Source organism: Citrus clementina, unplaced genomic scaffold (genome assembly GCF_000493195.1).
Source record: "Citrus clementina cultivar Clemenules unplaced genomic scaffold, Citrus_clementina_v1.0 scaffold_1, whole genome shotgun sequence".
Classification (NCBI taxonomy): domain Eukaryota; kingdom Viridiplantae; phylum Streptophyta; class Magnoliopsida; order Sapindales; family Rutaceae; genus Citrus; species Citrus x clementina.
This window is the reverse complement of record NW_006263303.1, coordinates 28,445,773-28,466,752: the sequence shown is the minus strand read 5'-3', so window position 1 is coordinate 28,466,752 and position 20,980 is coordinate 28,445,773. Positions and strand designations below refer to the sequence as shown.

The following is a 20,980-nucleotide window of genomic DNA, read 5'->3' as shown; positions in this document are numbered from 1 at the left end:
TTCATCACTTAGATTTCCGAGACTCCTTTCAGCCAATGCTTAAGGATTTGCTTCTATCAACTGATCAGTTTCCTCCAGAATCCGCTCATTTTTTATCGGGTCAAATATCTGGTTACCTCTTTTTTGTCACTACCGCTTTCCTTGTCGCTCAAAATCCCCGGACCCGGATATTGAAAGGCCCCCACTGAGTCCTCTGACAGTAACAGCCGTCCACGTTCAGAGAACAAGGCTTGTCGAGTTTGCTCCAGCTGATCATTATAATATCAACAATGTTAATGATTGTTTGATTCTTTATCCTGAGCCATTATCATCATCTGATGAATGTTACAGTGATTGTGAACCTGATATCTGGAAAGGGAAGACTGATACGAAATTGAATTACAGTCCTGACCTGATAGCTCTGGTAGATCTTATGAAACGCTATCTAGGTGTTCGGAACAAAATCCCAACACAACCGATTGTGATCGATGAACCTGTTGGTTTGGTTGAAGTGAAACCCGAACCTGGACTGGAGATGTTTGTGTTTCGGGGAGATGAAATGTTGGAGAATAAATCCTGTCAGATTTGTCTCCAGGGGATTTCGGATGGCATGGAGGCTGTGAGAGCCGCTTGCAAGCATATCTTTCATGGAATTTGTGTTTCTCAGTGGCTGTCAAAGGAGGATTCTTGTCCCGTGTGTAGATTTCTTTTGCTCAAGCTTGCTTAGTTTTCTTTTGAAGATTAGGGTTTTGATTTGGTGGGCGTAGTCCTATGTGTGTTCCGTAGAGTTGTGTGTTCCCGTTATACAGTTCGTCTAGTGAGAGCACTAATGCCTATCGAATTAATCAAACTTAATTTCGATTTGTTTCTTGATTCTCTCATGATGTTCTATTCTCATCATTCCCACATCACTACGCTATAGAATTTAAGTCATTTAATTTATGTCTTTGGATGTTATTCCGAGATTTTTGAGATAAGAATTTATTTTGAAATTAATTGAGATGCTGTACAATTTTTTGAGTCATTCAAATATACACTGCATGCTGCATTCAGTACTCCATTTAAAAAGGTTTATGGTATTAAAATCTTAAAAGATGGCAATTATCTAACCGCCCTTAATAAAGCAAGCACAAGATCATCGAGTACAACAATTTATTTTTAAAAATAATAATGCGTCGCGACGATTCAATACTTTAATATTGTCTTATACTCTTATTGTAATAGCATCACCAAAAGGTTCTTTAAATTAGATTTTATTATTTATTTGAAGAGTCATATTAATATTTAAGGCTCCAAAAAATACTCTAATTAAGATTTTTTAAACAAGAGATGATTCTCTACCTTTAAATTTAGAGAGTTAATTTCTCTCTCTTTAATTTATATTTTATTATTTTTTATTAGAGAAAGAGAGAGAAGTGCTTTAATTGCTATTGATTTTTCTCTTAAAAAAATAATTATTTGATTAAAATAATATTAATTTATTTCTATTTTAAGAGTCTTTTAGATAATAATTTTTTTTACTCTTTTATTTATCACATAAATAAATAAATAAATATTTTAAAAATAAAATTAATAAAAAATTTTAGAGATACTCTAAAACAATAATTGAGATTTTGTCATCTGCACTGGACTGGACTCGACTCTCCAAAAAAGACAAATTTGTCTATTTATATTAAATTACTTAATTAAATAAGCCGAGTGAAGGAGAGAAATAAACACACACAAAATATGAAATGACAAAAGTAGGCCTCTTGTAGGGTTTAATACTCCCTCTTGTACTCATCTTGTCCCTCTCTTTCGCAGAAGCCGAAACAGCGCTCTGCTTAAGCCTTTACCATTCACCACAAAATAAATCTAAACTCGGGGGTTTATCTATTAGTTCCAAATTCGTTAGCTTCGATAATAAAAATTGAATCTTTTTTAATTCAAAAATAAGATAAATGGAGAATTTGATGACCGGGGTGAAAGTCGAGGCGATTTCAGATTCTGGGTTGGGATCTTTCACGATGTCATTGCAAAGAAGGATCGAGTTTCATCCAGCCAGAAAGCCCTTTTCTGGGTTCAGTAATGGCGGTGGTGATGATGGTGGAGATTTCAAGCTCGAGACGCTAAACCCCAGCAGTAGTTCGGATCACACAAAGCCCGGGTCGGGTCATCAGGCTAAGAAAGTGGACGGCTCAGAGCTTTGGGACAATGGGTTGGATCCTGAACTCAGCTTTGGCACTACGTTTCGTAGAATTGTGAGTTGTTAGCTCCATAAAGCTTGGATTTTCCTTCTGCTGAAACTGTTGTTTCCTCTCTGTTATATAGTCATATTTGTTGATTTCTTTTTCTATTTTCGTTTGTTTAATTTGATATCTTGATGTTTAAGACGTGCTAAAAACTCTGTTTGGCTTGTGTTTTGTCTAATTTTGTTTGTTAAAACACTCAATGGATGAAAGTTCTCTATGATCTTGATTATTAGTATACGTTTTGATTACACTACAGTTTGGTTTCTGTTACTTAGTTGATCTCTTTACTTATGGAAGCTGAAATACCGTTTCGAATTCCGTGTTCTTGTTGAGAACATCCTTTTGGGATTTGATTCTGCTGTACTTTTGGTTGAAACTTGTCTAAATTGTTTACGAAGATATTATTGAGTTTTAAGTTGTAGTTGCTTGATCGTAGGACATTGAATTTACACTGAAGTTATCCAAAAGTAACTGTGATGATGGTGTGTATGACTTACAGGGTGCTGGTCTTGAAAATCTTGGAAATACTTGTTTTCTTAATTCAGTGTTGCAGTGTCTGACATATACAGAGCCTCTAGCAGCATACTTGCAGAGTGGCAAACATCAAAGTTCTTGTAAGTAGCTTTCTTCTGCTCCACTTCATTTCATCTATTACTCCTCTCAATATGCGCAATAAAATTATACAGACATGCATTTTTTACATCAAAATTGTATGTATAGGTGCATTTGAATTTGTTATGTTTGTGTCTTGAGAATGAATTTGGATTTGTTATTGAGCTCTTATGGATGTTTTGTAGCTCAATACTCTTCAAGGACCTAAAAGGTTCAGTGGTTTTGGTAATGTCTCAATGAAAAAGATTTTATTTGTAGATACAAACAATTAAGTGTATGAAGAAGGTTTATATGATCATGTTCAATAATGTAGCCATTCAACTCATCATTTGAACACATAGGAATAGTTCTGTTCGGTTGTTTATGTAATGTCACAATGAGTAAGCTTTTGATGTATTGATACAATCAATTAGAATAAAAGAAGGATTAGATGATTGTGATCTATAAGATAGCAATTGGACTTCTCCTTTTCGTGGGTGCCACCTTGTGTAGCCGGTAAAATCTCTTTGGGTTGAAAACAAGAGATTTGGGGTTTCAACCCACACAAATGGGTGGGAGGAGGATTTGGTTGCCATTAGGCAAATAATAATAATAATAATAATAATTTATTATTATTATTATTATTATCATTTAAAAAAAAAAAAGCTCCTCTTGGATATATAGTCATTCTGATTTGGTCGTTTATTTTTATTTTATTGTGCCTTTACTTATCCTATGCACTAATTGTAAATGATATAATTATTCTTTTCTGATCCTCTTTCATTGATTTATAAAGGTCATATTGCTGGGTTCTGCGCCTTATGTGCCATCCAGAAACATGTTAGTCGTGCTCTACAAGCAACTGGGAGAATATTAGCACCCAAGGATCTTGTCTCAAACTTGCGCTGTATCCTTACATATTTTTCATTCGGATATCTTGTTGTTATTAATTTTTTAAATGTTTTCTTTTTTGTCAATTCTTTGAATGAATTTTTCCCTTTTTTTCTTTTTGGATGTTAGTTTTCTTGTTGTGCATTTATTTGGGTGGGAAAGAATAATTCTCTTTGCCAGCTTGTAGATGATTTTGTTATCTTTTTCTAGATTGTTTCTTTCCTTTTTCATTGAACAAGGATGAGGTTACTGTTTCAGTTTTCTTATTTAAAAAATTACACTTTTTGGTTTTTCCCTTTTTTGGTTTAGGGTGTTGATGTGTTTACATAAGTTCAGTTTTGACAGTGATTTCTCTTTGACACCCTCTCTTGGATGCTGATGAGGTTGCTGTAGAAGTTATCTGTTTTTTCTTTTTTTAAATAAATTATGTTTGTTATTTTTGGAAATGGTATCTTTTCAATTTGTTGATTTCTGATAAGGATGCATGATTTCAGCTTGATAATTGTTTTTACTAATTTCAGTAAGCCATTGTCTTGTTATGTGCATCCTAGAATTTGAAGTCCTTGACAAGTAAATAGGCATATCTCGAAACTTCCGAAATTCTAGACAAGAGGATGCCCATGAGTATATGGTGAACTTGCTGGAATCAATGCATAAATGCTGCTTACCTTCAGGAGTGCCAAGTGAATCTGCAAATGCCTATGAGAAGAGTTTGGTACACAAGATCTTCGGTGGTCGTTTACGTAGTCAGGTAAAATATTCTTGCTTCTAGGTGGCATATTACTGGGCCTCAGTTTTGCTGTGGGAAGTGGCAGGAAAGTTAAATTTTCTCTGTCATGATATTGAGTGGATTCTTGTTGACCATGCAGGTCAAATGCACGCAATGCTCTTACTGTTCCAACAAATTTGATCCCTTTCTAGATTTAAGTCTTGAAATAGCCAAGGCAGATTCTGTCCTTAAAGCCCTCAACAACTTCACTGCTGCAGAACTGTTAGATGGAGGGGAGAAGGAGTATCATTGCCAACGATGCAAGCAGAAAGTTAGGGCTCTCAAGCAGCTCACGGTATACAAGGCACCTTATGTGCTCACCATACACTTAAAAAGATTTCGTGCACATGATCCGGGACAGAAGAATGACAAGAAAGTTCAGTTTGGTTCTACATTAGACATGAAACCTTTTGTCAGTGGATCCTATGTGAGTGCACTTTTTATTATTGTTGGCTGTTATTTATGTGTATAATTTGAAATTCTTGGCTATAAAAAATGAATTAACTTCAATCCATATTCAAGAAGCTTTGGCATTTGCTTTCTATTTCAAATTATTTTGATTGTTTGGTTTATATCTCATGTTATTTTTTCTTCTGCGATTTGACAATGTCAGTTGACAATTTTGGTTGAGTGGTAGATTGGAAAATGATGTGGGATAGAATTTGAAAATTTTAATTACACTGGGAAGAATTAGTTGAAAACTTTATGCCAAGGTGGTGGCTGAGGGAAAACAAAAGTGTTAAACCCTTAAGAGGTGGGTTCCACCAATCAGTAGGGGTATAACACAAATGACAAAGATAGCCTTGCATGTGTATTTATGTTTCACACAAGTGCCACCCTCCGGGGTGAATTTGAGTCGTCTAGTTGTCTTGTGGTCTGTTGCTTTGATTGTAAATATTTATTATGTGAAATTACATTTCTGATCATTTGTCTGGATTTCTTTTTTGTTAGTGATTGGTATTTCTTTTGCTTGCAGGAAGGAGATTTGAAGTATACACTTTATGGTGTTCTGGTGCACCATGGTTGGAGCACCCATTCCGGCCACTATTACTGCTTTGTTCGTACATCCAGTGGCATGTGGTACTCCCTTGATGACAATCGGGTATTGGTGGTCTCCCTCTGCCATTTTTAGTTTTGAAATGCTGGTTCATGCTCTTCTTTCTTATTTCTAGTTCTGGTAGATGAGGACTATGATTCTACTTTGATCGAAAGAACACCCACCCCTTCATCCTCTCTACATCTTTTGTGAAAGAAACAGAGCAGTGAAAGATGTTGGGTTAAATGAAGATTGTTTAATGTGTAAAAATGATTTGTTACTTGAACAAAGAACTTGCTTTAAGCATTAAACATTATTTAGTTTACATACTTTCAAACCTTCCCCTCAAAAGATTAGGCTGCTATTTAGAATAATTGAGTTCACTTTAAAATTTTCTTTCAATGGGGATATTACTGAAGATGTGAGTGCATGATTCTTTGCGGTCTCATGTTCTCCTTCAGTCTTCTAGGGTATGAAATTGTGGATTGATTGCCATAATTTCATTTAACAGGTTGTCCAAGTTAATGAGCGGTCCGTTCTAGAACAGAAGGCTTACATGTTGTTTTATGTTCGTGATCGAAAGAATATTGTTCCGAGAAAACCCACTGATGTTTTTCAGAAAGAAAATTTGAAAGCTAATGTCAATGGAAATAAAACATGTTCTATTGTGAGCCAACCACCAAAGGATCACCCACAAAGTTGTCCAACTCAGAATGGAGGACATGGTACTGACTCTTCTGCAGCTGCAAGGCATAAGGCTGCAGTAAATGGTGGGTTGTCAAAGGAAACTCATTTGAAGTCAGCATCTGTTCAGCCTGCTCGGGTATTAGTAGAATGCTCAGTGCCAAAAAAAGACACCTTGTCGGAGCCCTCTGCAAGAGCATCATTACCAAAGAATCCATTGGAAGGGCTATCTATTCCAAATGCAGATCAAGGGAAGAGCTCACAGCCTTCAGTGCTGTCCAATATCAGTAATGACTTCCCTCACAACACTGAGAATAATGCTATTGCTGCCACTGCCTATGTAAATTACTCCAAAGAGAGTGGGGGTTCTAAGAATGATATGGAAATCTCATTGGCTACATTGCCCAATTGTAATGAGACCCAAACCTTTGCAAGTAAACTTGTTAATGAGTCCTCACAAAAGGTAATTAAATGTTTCATCTTCAGCATGGATTTTGTGTCCTATTTCCTCACTTGGGTGGAATTTGAGGGTGGAATTTGAAGCCTTATTTCTAATGTGTAAGTCTGCTTATGCTTCCAGATTAATCTTGTTTCAAATGATTCCAACGATAAGAAACTGAAGGGAATTTCAAATATGCCTCTTTCTGGCAATTCTACTGATAAATGGTTGAAGAAGAGTGACCTCATGAAATTACCAAATGAGCCCAGATCTGAAAAACAGGTGAGTTTTTTACAAATTTCTGTTACCTTGATATCTTTTTATAAAACTTGTTTGGTATTGAATTGTTTCTCTTTCCATTCCCAGGTTGGAGACAATTATAATAATGGTGTTGCTTGTAATTCACCAAATGAGAAGGCTGAAGATAATTGTCAAGCAATGGGGCTTGAATCGGTAGAATTATCAACTGCCTCAGTGTTGAAAAATGAATCTTTACCTGTTAAGCCTTCTGATTGCGTACCCAAAAGGAAATTGAAGAAGCTTCCTAAGTGTCAGATTAAGAATATGGCTATTGGCTTAAAATTTTTCAGGACATCCTTGGGCCTGCGCATGAAGAAGCACAAAAAGAGCAAGCGTCGCACATTAGTCCCCAGAAGTTTCAGCAAAGAACTCTTGTCAGAGAGAGATTGTTCTCCATCATCTGTTGGGCCATCAAACTCTGATAATACCAGTAGAATTTCTAGAAGTTCCTTTCATTCTAGAAAGAAGTTAGCTAATGGTATTGCTCTGAAGAATGCCAAAACTAGTAACGGTGATTCCTCGATGAATGGTATAGACGGAGAGTTGAGAGAGAGAAATAATCTGAATGGTGCTGTGTTGGCAACAGACCAGCAATTACCAAAGTATTCTGATTCTGTCTCGGAAGCAAACCAGCAGGATGCAGTAGAACTTGGTGCTTTAAAAGATGGCAGAAAAGATGCACTGCTGGAAGGGATGAGTATGCTTACCCGAGGTCTGGAGGAAACAACTAGTGAGTGTACTTTGTCCTATTTCCAGTTGGTCATATATGTTACATCTAGACATGCAATGCTTTCATACTTGCTGTATGCATGTTAAATGAGCTCATATGTGTGGTGACGCGGAAAAAAAATGTCATCTAAACTGCAAAAAACGTGAACTACTGATTAAACTTCTTGGAGCTTGAATATTATTGTTGATCCGTTACCTACAAGCATAAACTTTGAAGGCTAAACTTTACAATGATATAAATAATAGTTGAGCTTGATTTTATGTCTTCTGTTTAATGATCAACATTAGTTTGACTGGCTTTCTTCATCGTGCTCATTCTTTACATCTGAGTTAGCAGCAAGAAAGTTAATAGTTTTCTCCTGGGAAGAGTATTAAGTTCGCTATGTTCAGCCCAAATTTTGTTTAGGAAAATAATCTCCCATTCAGTCAGACCCTATGGATGGCATGTTTACTGTCGCTTTTAAATATTTTATTTTATTTTTCTTTGACTTGACTTAATGTCATCCTTTCGCCTTACTTTGCTTATTACAGTTGCAAGGTGGGATGGGATTGACTTGCATCCTCATAATGTAGAATCTAATGGTACAGAGAGTGTCAGCATCGGCTATGTTCTAGATGACTGGTGAGTATTTAGTGTCCCATGTATTGCTGCTTACATTTTTCTTAGATTTAATTTTTACTATAGAAACCTTAGTGGTATATGGCTAGCTCTAATTACCATTTGCATTATGTAGTTTTAATCTGGTTTTTCCATCTTTTAAATTCTTCAGGGACGAAGAATATGATCAGGGCAAGAGAAAGAAGCTAAGGCAGAATAGGCACAGCTTCGGTGGGCCAAATCCCTTCCAAGAAATTGCAGCCAAGAAGACGCGATTGAAGAAGGCAAAGCTAAGCTATGCCAGTTCTGCAGATCAACCATTCAGGATATGAAGATATCAATTTGATGCCCTGACACTCCAAGACAAGTAATTTTGACCGGTAAGACCACTCTTATATGATATGTAGTGATTGTTTCTGTATTTAGGGGAGCCTTGGAAAAAAAAATCCAAAATTTTAGAATTTTTCTTATTTGTCCTAGTGAGATTTGTTTGTTGATTGGGGGAGAGGATTTTGGGAATAAGCTTTTTCTGAAACTTAAATTCTTTTTTTTTTCCCATTTCTCTCTTTCTAATTTGGGGAACCGGATGAACCAAGAGCTTAATGTGTATCCAAATGTAACTGCTTCCTGTTCACGAGGAAAGTACATGATTAATTAAGTATACAAGCTTAACAGCCAGGAGCCTTTTTTCTCCCCTTTATATTTTGTTGTTGCTGTTTGATGTAGTTGCAAATGTGATAACTGTTTTTCTTGTTTCCTCTCTCAGAGTGACTCACTACAAATAAAACCATAATACTAAAGAACCTAATATTTGAGTTCCCATATTATGCGTCGCTCGGTCATTATATATTAGATGATGAATGTAACTAAGTATTTATTATTCTGTTCTATCATCCATACAAGCGAGTTATACCACCATAAAAAATTTTACCAGTTGATTCAACTAACAATCTTATAAACACCACATCAGCAAAGCTGATGATTGTGGCAGCATCTTTCCTTTTTTTTTTTCTTTTTTTTTGATAAAAGCATCTTTCTCTTTTTTAATTCCACAAGCTGGGACTTGTTTCTGGCTTCAACCAGGACTCTTGCCATACAAGTTTTATGTAGTCAATTTGTGAGAAGTGTACATGCGAATGAATCCACTTGCTATTTTATAATCGTTCAGCACAGGTATTACCCAGACTCAGAGCGTGTCACCACTCCAATCTTGAGGTGTGCTGGTACAAATGCCTATGATGTGATTGTTGTTATCTTACATTTCGTTCCATTCTCGAGATATAATTGTTATCTTACCTTTTTTAAAACACGCTGCAACTATAGACAATGAATAGAAAATTAATAATCAAGAACTGGAAAAGGTATTTAGTGTGGGTGTTTTTATTTTTTAAATATGGACACATTGTTAAGCAATGTGGCGTAATAGTCAGAGAAAAATAACTTGTCTATATTAAAAATAATTAGGACACACGCATATTATATACTATGAAATTAATAATGAACAAGTACTGGGAATAATGGGTTACAATTGGATAGAGGCACAAGGCTTAAACTTAACTCAACTAAGGAATCTAAATTTAACCTCGATAAATTATTTAGGTTTAAAACATTCAAGATAACATAATATTTTATATGATTTTGAGATCTTTAATTCAAATTACTAAGGTTTTGTTTTGATATAACTTTTTAAATAGAGTATATTCAAGTAAAATTTTTACCAAAAAAAAATTAATTGTTTGGTTATCAATAAGAATTTTAATTAAAAGTTACAACATTATTTTGATAGACAATTTTTTAAAGTTATGTTATAAAAAGGAGATAGAAGTGGAAAATAAATAATGAGCATTTTAGACAATTGAAATTTTTTAAAATGTTCTCTAACCGCTATTCTTAAAAATTCAGAATTTAAATTTTTACTTGTAGAAGTCAAATAATTTATTTAAATAGCAAAAGTTCTACTGAAAAAACAATCAAATAACAACAAAAATTCTAAAAGAAAGTTTATGAATTAAATAAATACGTATGATTATTAGATAAGTCATATCAAGCAGACACTTAGTTGAATGATGATTATTTAAAGACCTACAATATTAGGGTACTATTATTATTATTATGATCATCGTCGTCGTCGTCATCACGATGTGTGTTTGTGTATACGTATACTTGTCGTAAAAATGTGAAATTAACTTCTATGGTGTCTCATTAATTTGGGAACTTCGGTTTTGCATATAGACTCGAAAATCAACTCAATAGGTAGCTTTTAACACAATTTTGGGATAACTGATTAACTTCTTTTTCCTTTTTTTCTTTTTTTTTCCATTGTGATTTTTTGGGGCCACATTGCTCGATTATAAACATAATTGTCTCAAATGCATAACAGCATTAATTCTACTTGCTCAGAACAATAATTACTCTCAATATGCAACTCTTTCCGTATCTTATGATTAACATCAAATTAGGTAGAGATTTGAAGCAATGGACAGTTTTTTCTTTTCCCCCTCTTTTCCATTAGCTTTATTAACCTCAATCAATTCCACTTCATAAGTTTACACATGATATAATTGATTTTGTGTAGTGAGGGTGGACACAAAAACAAAACTTACAAGAAACTAGAGATGCTTTCTCGAGTACGAGATTAAAAAAGTATATATTTAAATTAATTTTATTGATCATTTTGGCAAACAAAGCTTTGTTAAGATAGATGCAATCATGTGTCGACCATCAACTCTATAATGGATAAAATGTCTATAGTATGATGCACCCCAAATGAAAAAGAAACTACATAACCTCTTCATGATTAAAAAATTGGTAGTGATCGTGTTCATGGGCTTCAATCAGATCAATCTATTTTCTATTAAAGGGAGAAAAAGAAAATTATTATTTTTCTTTGGACAAGTTTGCATTGAAGCATAAGATGGCATGAGTATGTGGCATGACACATGTATATATATCATATATAATATATGTTTTATTTTAATTCTTGGGGGATCACACTTTATTATTAATGATGTCGGTTGATTCATAGTTACTCTACTTGCGCAATCAATGCAAATCATTAAGATTGCCTCTTCCTCCTCACTTTCTTTTGTTGTCGGATCTTGGCATGCTCAATTGCACTCCCTGCAACATCCATCAATGACCATATTCACCGAGGACAGTGTGCAATTACCATTTTCTCCTCGCTCAAATAGACTAACAGAATGTTTGATGTCCACGATTAATTCACATTTGAGATGCAATCCATTAAATATTTTTCACATTTTATACAAATTAAAGCAAAGTATGATCATTTTGCAGGATAATCTTTCGAAATTGTATAAGGGTATTGGAGATATTTCGCATATAATCCATACACAACTTGCAAATGCTGATCATATAAGACGTTCCCAAACTAGCAAATCATTTTTTAATGAGAAAAATGTTAGAAGATTAATCATTATATTAACAGTAGTATTGAGGAAGAACATAAACAAGTAAGGGGGTATGTGGGTCTAGACCAACTCAATTATCAACCCAATTTAGATTAACTCAATTCTAAATCATACCATGTGAACTTGTATGATCCTCCTTTTCACTACTAGATTTGATTGTCTTGGTTAATTGACATGATGAGACAAATATGAGAGAGACTTTTATGGTCTTTTTTTTTCTTTTTTTCTTTGCAAGTTATGTACACTAAAGAATTATTATATTAGTATTGGTCCATGAAAAAATAGTCTTTTTCGGTGGGGTTTAGTGCAATACTCTTTCGTCAATTTATAATTAGTTTATTGTTTAATTCATTAAGGGCGAAATAGGATTTTTAATTAAATAAATATAAATTATTTTAAAATAAAAATTTAAATAACAATTAAATAACATCCAATTTTCTGTATAAATTTAAAATTTAAGAATAACTTAATGAAGTAAAAATAGCACTAAAGAATTTGCAAAAAGTTAGATGAATTATACAGTAAAATAATGGTAAATTAACGAAAGGATGTTTAGGGTTCTTATTTAAAAAAGAGGGATGAGATGAAATATTATTTAAATAATTAGGATCAAATAAGATATTAAATCAAATCCTAAAAGTGAAAATAATTTTTACCCGTTGATCCACTACGATGTCAATTAGTTGGTGAAGAATTTGATTAACATATATATTAATTACCATAAGTAAATAATCTAATTCAAAAATTATAGTGATAAGAATTATGATTCCATTCTTAATACATTGGATGGTGCCATAGTATATATTGTTATTGGGACATAAAAGGAGGAGAAAATAACTAATTTTACTTCATTGACGCTCTCCTGAACCAAAGAACAATTGAGTTGAAGAAACTTTTTTTTTCCCTAGGGTTTTAAAGTCCAAGAAAAAAAAAAAAACTGCCCCACTTGAGCTATCGATCAAATCCACTCAGAAGAATTAAAGCTTAAATGGATATTACTCATTAATTGATGTGATAATTGATAATTGGTATCTTTGTAAGCATATCTCGCTAATTTTATGAATGAATCACGATATAAATGGTAATTTATTAAAATTAGGAAATAATTGGTATGATATGTGATATTCATAGCAGCCTTTTTTGTTAATAATTATTTTGGTTGGAAAATAAGAAAATATGAAAAATGAAACTACTTTTTTTCCCCAACCATATTATCAAACCAAAGCACAGGAAAATATCCGGTAGGACGAAATCGTCAAATTTTATTCCGGAGTTTCGAAAGAGACTTGTCTCAACTTTCGTCATGGAATAAAAGCACCCTCCCTTTTTTTCCACCTTTCCTTAGCACACTGGAAAAAAAAGGCTATTGCTTGCTCTATTATTACATGGGCCGGAAAGAAATGAAAACAACTTCCAATAAGAATTAGAAAAGGAAAATTTGATCAACACTTGATGAAGAATCATTGAATACACACCACCGAGCACTGATAAATTAATTATCCAACCCCCCATATTTATTCAGTATTCACTTTCTTCACATTTATGGAGCCAGCTTCTGACCACCCCAAACTGTCAGCTTGGCTTCCCGGGATACCCTCTCTCTCTCTCTCTTTCCGAGGCACTTAAAAAATATTTGTAAGCACTTTTTTTTTTTAATTTAATACTTGAAGAAACCAAATCTAAAAATAAAATGAAAATTCCGTAGAGGTTTTCATGTTCTGTACATAAACCAAAAAGTGCTCTTCACTTTGGGTATATTTGTTTTTGTTTTGTTGGCTTTCACACAACAACTCCAAAGCCAGACAAGTTCTGCTCGTGTTCTCTTTTTGAAGCAGCCCAAAAAACCTCATAAGCTTTGTTATTTGTAGTCCTTACAAAACCCATTCGAATTTTCTCTTTTTACCTTTTTTTTTTTTCCAGCACTTTTGTGGGTTTCTGGGCATTACGATCCCTATTTGGCAGGAAAAATGGTTTCTTCCATTTGATTTTTAGGCAAAAAGTAATCTTGAAACCTTGGTAGTTTTAGCTTTAATGGAGTTGCAGAAGATTGAAAGTATTTTCTGAAGAGGATTTTGGGTTCAAGTTTCTTTTTTTTTTTTCTTTTTTCAGTTTTTGTTTCTTAATTTTATGTCTTGCGCACAAATGGGTTTTGGTTTTTTTGGTTCTATTTTGATTCTTGCACTGTTCTTCAAGCCTTTAATTTGCCAACAACCCAATACAGATGGCTTCTTTGTGGCTGATTTCTTGAAGAAAATGAGCTCAAAATCTTTTCAAGCTTCTTACTTCTCTGCTTCTTTTTGCTCATGGCGAGGTGTTGTTTGTGATTCCAATAAACAGCATGTAACCGATTTCTTAGCCTCCAATTCAGGCCTTTCTGGTTCTGTTCCTGATACCACCATTGGGAAACTAAGCAAGCTTCAATCTTTAGATCTTAGCGAGAACAATATCACTGCTTTGCCTTCTGATTTGTGGAGTTTAGGCTCGCTCAAGAGTCTTAATCTCTCATACAATCGGATTTCTGGTTCTCTTCCTAGCAACATTGGCAATTTTGGCTTGCTTGAGGTATTTGATCTCTCTAACAACAATTTTTCTGGAGAAATCCCTGCAGCTATAAGTTCTCTTGTTAGTCTTAGAGTTCTTAAACTTGATGGCAACATGTTTCAATGGAGCATTCCACCAGGACTACTGAATTGTCAATCTTTGGTTACAGTTGATCTTTCCATGAATCAGCTGAATGGCTCTTTGCCTGATGGGTTTGGGGCCGCATTTCCTAAGCTCAAAAGCTTGAATCTTGCCGGAAATGAGATAAAGGGCCGGGATACCCATTTTGCAGGATTGAAATCCATTACTAACCTTAACATCTCAGGGAATTTGTTTCAGGGCTCAGTAATGGGTGTATTTTTGGAGTCGTTGGAGGTGATTGACTTGAGGAGGAATCAGTTTCAAGGGCACATTTCTCAGGTACAATTCAATTCTAGTTACAACTGGTCTCGTTTGGTTTATGTAGACTTATCTGAGAATCAGCTCAGTGGAGAGATTTTCCATAACTTCAGTCAAGCTCAGAATCTTAAACACCTTAGTTTAGCTTACAATAGATTTACCAGGCAGGAATTTCCTCAAATCGGGACGCTTTTGGGTTTAGAACATCTCAATTTGTCCAGAACTAGTCTCATTGGTGATATTCCTAGTGAAATCTTACAGTTGAGCAGTTTGCGTACACTTGATCTTTCCATGAACCATCTTACTGGCCAAATTCCTACGGTGAGTGCTAAAAATCTTGGAATCATTGATATGTCGCACAACAATTTGAGTGGGGAAATTCCTGCCTCCCTATTGGAAAAACTTCCTCAGATGGAAAGATTCAACTTCTCTTACAACAACTTAACCCTTTGTGCTTCTGAGTTATCGCCTGAAACTCTACAAACAGCCTTCTTTGGATCATCAAACGACTGCCCGATTGCCGCAAATCCTTCCTTCTTCAAAAGAAAAGCAGCTAATCACAAAGGGCTCAAGCTTGCTTTGGCTTTAACTCTCTCAATGTTCTGCTTGCTTGCTGGCTTGCTGTGTCTAGCCTTTGGTTGTAGAAGGAAACCCAAAAGGTGGGTTGTAAAGCAAACCTCCTATAAAGAGGAGCAAAATGTTTCAGGCCCCTTTTCTTTCCAGACTGATTCAACTACTTGGGTAGCGGATGTTAAGCATGCAAATTCTGTCCAGGTAGTAATTTTTGAGAAACCATTGTTGAATATCACATTTGCAGACCTCTTATCTGCAACGTCAAATTTTGATCGAGGCACACTTTTGGCTGAAGGGAAATTTGGACCCGTGTACAGAGGATTTCTACCTGGTGGAATTCATGTGGCTGTGAAAGTTTTGGTCCATGGATCAACATTAACAGATCAAGAAGCTGCAAGAGAGCTTGAGTATCTTGGTCGAATTAAACACCCAAATCTTGTTCCATTGACTGGATACTGTATAGCTGGGGATCAAAGGATTGCTATTTATGACTACATGGAAAATGGGAACCTGCAAAATTTGCTTCATGACTTGCCACTTGGGGTTCAAACTACAGAGGATTGGAGCACAGATACATGGGAAGAAGATGGTACTAATAGTATACAAAATGTAGGTTCTGAAGGGTTATTAACAACTTGGAGATTCCGACATAAAATAGCACTCGGCACTGCACGAGCACTGGCGTTTCTTCACCATGGATGCTCGCCACCAATAATTCACAGGGATATTAAAGCTAGCAGTGTTTATCTGGATATGAATTTGGAGCCTAGATTATCTGATTTTGGATTGGCTAAGATATTTGGAAATGGTTTAGACGAAGAAATTGCTCGTGGGTCACCAGGATACATTCCCCCAGAATTTGCTCAGCCTGACTCCGACTTCCCAACACCAAAGTCTGATGTATATTGCTATGGTGTGGTTCTGTTGGAGCTAATTACAGGAAAGAAACCACTTGGCGATGATTATCCTGAGGAGAAAGAAGGAAATTTGGTGAGCTGGGTTAGGGGATTGGTAAGAAACAACAAAGGATCAAGAGCTATTGATCCAAAGATTCGTGATACGGGGCCTGAAAAACAAATGGAAGAAGCTCTGAAGATTGGATATCTGTGCACGGCCGATCTTCCTTTGAAGCGTCCCAGCATGCAGCAGATAGTTGGCCTTCTTAAAGACATTTGAGTCCACAGCTTGACAATGAAGAACAGAGTGATAAGACTACGTAAAAGTTGTATTCTGATGTTATAATTTTTTTTTACCCCTAATGTTTTCTTTTCCTGTTATCAGATCTTTCTATGCTGCCATGGGATGAATGTATAGTGGTTGTCCAGAAGTTATGGTTTTTCGTTTGGGACCTTGATGTATTTCTTTTCATCTCTCCATTGCTGGTGGCATAAAAGTTTAATTTATATGCATACAGAAGTTTGATCCTAGAAACTTGAAATATTCTCCTACCAATTTTCATCATCTCTTGGGAGTAACTTGGTACTTCCTTTCATGCAAATACAGCCAAACGAAGGCGATGCGGCTTCAACTAACACCAGAGTAATGAAATGAAACCTTTTTAAGTGTATTCTATCGATAAGATATGAGAGCAAAAGTCTCAACTGATGTATTTACAATTCATTTGGGAGCAGTGAGGATTAATAACAGAAAAATTTTAAACACTTGTCATTATTTTTTTAGATAAGTACATAAAATCTGTCCTACCTAAGGCCTCTCTCCGTTGAGGAGCTTGTGGCATGATCTCCCACCTCGTATGCTTTTGTATGAGATCATGTAAAAGAGTGTTTCTTCTGCGGGCAAAGGTGCCATAACGTGCATAAATGCAAATGTATTATTGTGCTATCAGTTAACGTTATAAAAAATATTATCACGTTCTATGTTATAAAAAATTTGATTGATTGCTTCATGCATGCATGATAATATGACCCAGACATGCAAGCCACATATATAATCTTTGAGATAAGCAAGTCTTTACAGCAATAACACCAAATATTAGACAAAATAATTTGATAACGAATAATGATTATGAAGGAAGAGAGGGAGAAAGAGAATCTTAATATACTAATATAACTCAATATGACTTAATACTAATTATATATATATAATACATGCTTACATACATAAATTAACACTGTGAACATGTTCATGAAGATGCGCATATGCTTACCTCATCATTAGCTGATAGTGACCCAAATAATAACATAAGTAGCTAGCAATTTAGCAAAGATCTGCTCTCGTTTATGGTAATTTTCGAGGTTGGTGGCTTAAATATTGAATTAGAGAATATGTGAAATTTTTGTCATATTTTGCACTGTAATGTATGTTCAAAATTATTCTTAAATGTTTGTAGAAGATCATCAATTGAAAAAATTGGATACAAGATCATATGCACCTTTTATTCATTTTCTTTTTAAATATGGTCTTGTTAATAATTGCTTTTCCTTTTTTTTCAGCTTTTTTTTAGTGAAGGTCAATGTCCTGCATAATGCAGAAGTCTCCACTGAACCCACTCAGTTTCTAGTATCATTAGCATCATGAGCTCAATTGTATCTGTTGAGTTTTTTTCCTTTTTTTTTTTTCTCTCATACTAATGTTAAACAAAGACAGCAATTAGTGGGAATAATTGTTTTCAATCATAATCATGATAGACCAGTGGTAAAAAGACTCGAGAGTCCGTGACTTAGGAAAAAGAAAAGAAAAGAAAAGAAAAGAAGAAGAAGAAGAAGAAGAAGAAGAAAAGATTATGGCCATTATTAGCAAATTTTAACTAATTTATTGATTACTTGATAGGGAGACAGTAGCATCATTTGAATGCTAAACTTTTGGGATTTGATCACTGCTCACTTCAATCACTTTTGACTCATTTAATTAAGATTTATATTTGTAATTAAAATAAATATGCATCAGCTCCAGTGTGGGAATAATCATATTTGTGGCTCCCCCCCCCCCCCCCCCTCTCCGGTGTGGGAATAATCATAAAAATGGGTGGCATCGTGCAGCCAAAAAAAAAACAACAAAGCATGCGTGCCGTTTCTACAGGGAAAGTGGCAGGGCTTGGCAAATGGTAATGATGCAGAGGCTGCTGCAGCCAGAGTCATATTGAAAACCAGTGATGTAATGTAAAGTATCCCAATTGCTTGATTTACACACAATTTTTTTTTAAATACTATTATACACGATTATAAGTATTATAATTAATATTTATAAATATATTTTATAATTGAAATCTTCTTCATGGTATGTATTTTTTTGAAGCGTTGTCCAAATTCTTTAAATTCTCTCAAATATTCGAAGGCTGTTCACTCCACTCACATTTCGTGAGGAATGGACTGATTCTATTCAATTATTTAATAATTAAGTGATGATTATAAATAAGCTCCATAAATACTTTTATGGAAGCTCAAACCTTACACTTATTATTGTAAGTGTAAGGGTTCTCTCACTGAACCAAAGTTCAATTGTTAATTTACTCACAAATTTAGTTTCGCAATTTTGGGATGGAAATCAAGTCAAGTGCATCAGTAATAAAATAGCTAGCCTTAAATTTCATGGGCAGCTAGAGCTCATTGCTTTATTTGGGCCACATCATGTGATTTGAGAAGAATATGGAGCATCCATATTCCATAGTCCATACACTGATACAGCGGTCCTGGAGTTACACCTGTACATTTAGAAATATTATATAATAATAATGCTCGTGCTCTCACAAATATTTGCGACGGGGTTTTAGTCATGCAACAACCCATCAAAAACTTTCACAGTATCCAAAGATTCACAAGTATGGAGCTACACCCCTCGATTATCCGATAAATTTGATACGACTATTAAAAATTAATTATAAATGAAATTCTACAGTAAATTATTTTAATATTATTATTCTATCATTTATGTTATATTTCTTATTTATAATATTTTGTATATCATGTCTCTATTAGCATAAATTCTAAGGTTAATTCTTGGATTAATGGATTGAAATATTAATAAAATTTGCGAGGACATACTAATAACAGCTTAATATTGAAAGTAATTGGCGTGAAATATATATTTTATTTTACTAATTATAATTATTTTGATATTTTATTTATATTTATAAGCTATTTTATTTATTATTTTATACATTAGTTTAATTCTATTTATTATAAAAGTATCGACTACTATCAAACAATGTTGTATTATAATAAAAAGGGATCCACTACACTATTTCTGAAATTAAAAGATTTTATATGACCATTTATAATAAATAAAGACTGAGAATATAAGTAGCTTCTTCCCATATTTTTATTTATTTTGTTTAATTATTGTAAACTATTGGATGAAAAATCTAACTATTCATATGGGATTTTTATACCAACCGACCAGTGTCAAAGAGCCACCCATAAACATAACATAAATCGACAAAAAGATATTGCTAGATTTGATAATTTTAAAGTGTGAAAAGCTCATTCGTAGAAAGCTCTTAATATAAATATTTTAGTTTATTTATCAGGGTAAAAGACTATTTAATCATTATATTTTAAGATTAGTATCTATTTAATCTTTGTATTTTTAAAAATATCTCGAAATATTCCTACCGTTAAAGTATTGATATCCTTATTGTTACTTTTTATTTATTTTGACTTACTTTTACAATATTAATCTTTTATAATAATTTTTTTTGTTTAGACATTAATAAAAAGAAAATAATTAAATTACCAATTTAACCCTAAAAAATTAAAAAAAATTATATTAAATTTTTTGCAAACACCATTTGCACACTTGGTAGTTTACATATAATTTTTGACAATTAAAAATTAATATAATTTTTTTTATTTTTAAGATTAAATTGGTAATTTAATTATTTTTTTATTAATATCCAAAAAAATAATTATAAAATAGTAATATTATAAAAGTGAGTTAAAAGAAATAAAAAATAACGATAAGAGTATTATTACTTTAATGACAGAGATATTTTAAGATATTTTTAAAAATATAAAAATTAAATAGATACTAATTAAAAGATAAAGATTAAATACACTTTTATCTTATTTATCACTTGAAATGACAACTAAAAATTTTTCTTCGATAAGATGTTGACTATGGGTTATTGGTAATAGATATCATTGTCATTGCAAAGAGCAAGAACTAATATAATGGATAATGACTAATATAATCGCCATCCCATGCATCTTTTACGACAGCATTGGATTCGGATCCATCTTTTTCTTTGATTATGGTAATGGTGCCTTTCAGTAGACAAACAATGTGAACCGTGAAAATTGATAGCCTTTTTCGGACAAGAATCTTTGCTGCAAAACAATTAATGCTATTGCCACTCGGCCTTACTCGGCCAAAGGCAGACCGGTTGCTCTCTTATTAACAGCAGTTTAATATTATATAATTGAATATAATCAATTTGTATTATTTATACATCTCTCTCGAATATTTATGAAAATTATTTATTTGAGCGAGTGATTTATAAAATTTAATGTAATAATTATTATTAGTTATCTAATTGCATGATGTAAATATATGATGATTGATGAAATATTAGTTCTAAAAAAAAATTAATGCCATTATCCAATTAAGTTCAAATATGTAATTTACAATTAAATCTTAAAATAATATCATGGTAATTAAGAAAAAGTCAATAAATTATAAAAATTCTATAAGGGAACTTTTTTTTAATTTTTTTGGCCCTTCCACTATTTCCTTTTTTTATGTTTTAGATTCCCTCTTGGCCTCTCCTTTTTTTTTTTAAATTTTGATTTGAGGTCTCATTGGAAGCAATTAACAAATTATTTATGTGAAAT

At 33.6% G+C, this 20,980-nt stretch overlaps 2 protein-coding genes across 2 annotated transcripts; both read left to right on the top strand.

Moving 5' to 3' along the window:
- The first annotated feature begins 1,714 nt into the window (after positions 1–1,714).
- On the top strand, positions 1,715–8,952 carry LOC18054068 (ubiquitin carboxyl-terminal hydrolase 23). Its single transcript, XM_006453565.2, has 11 exons — positions 1,715–2,219; positions 2,710–2,824; positions 3,598–3,708; positions 4,271–4,443; positions 4,562–4,888; positions 5,438–5,563; positions 6,009–6,644; positions 6,762–6,902; positions 6,987–7,650; positions 8,181–8,271; positions 8,420–8,952. The coding sequence occupies exons 1-11, from the start codon at positions 1,920–1,922 to the stop codon at positions 8,577–8,579; spliced, it is 2,844 nt and encodes a 947-aa protein (XP_006453628.1). The 5' UTR covers positions 1,715–1,919; the 3' UTR covers positions 8,580–8,952.
- Positions 8,953–13,036: 4,084 nt separating this feature from the next.
- On the top strand, positions 13,037–16,622 carry LOC18054067 (probable LRR receptor-like serine/threonine-protein kinase At2g24230). Its single transcript, XM_006453564.2, has one exon. It carries the CDS (start codon positions 13,806–13,808, stop codon positions 16,365–16,367), a length of 2,562 nt encoding a protein of 853 aa, XP_006453627.1. The 5' UTR covers positions 13,037–13,805; the 3' UTR covers positions 16,368–16,622.
- Positions 16,623–20,980: the final 4,358 nt, after the last annotated feature.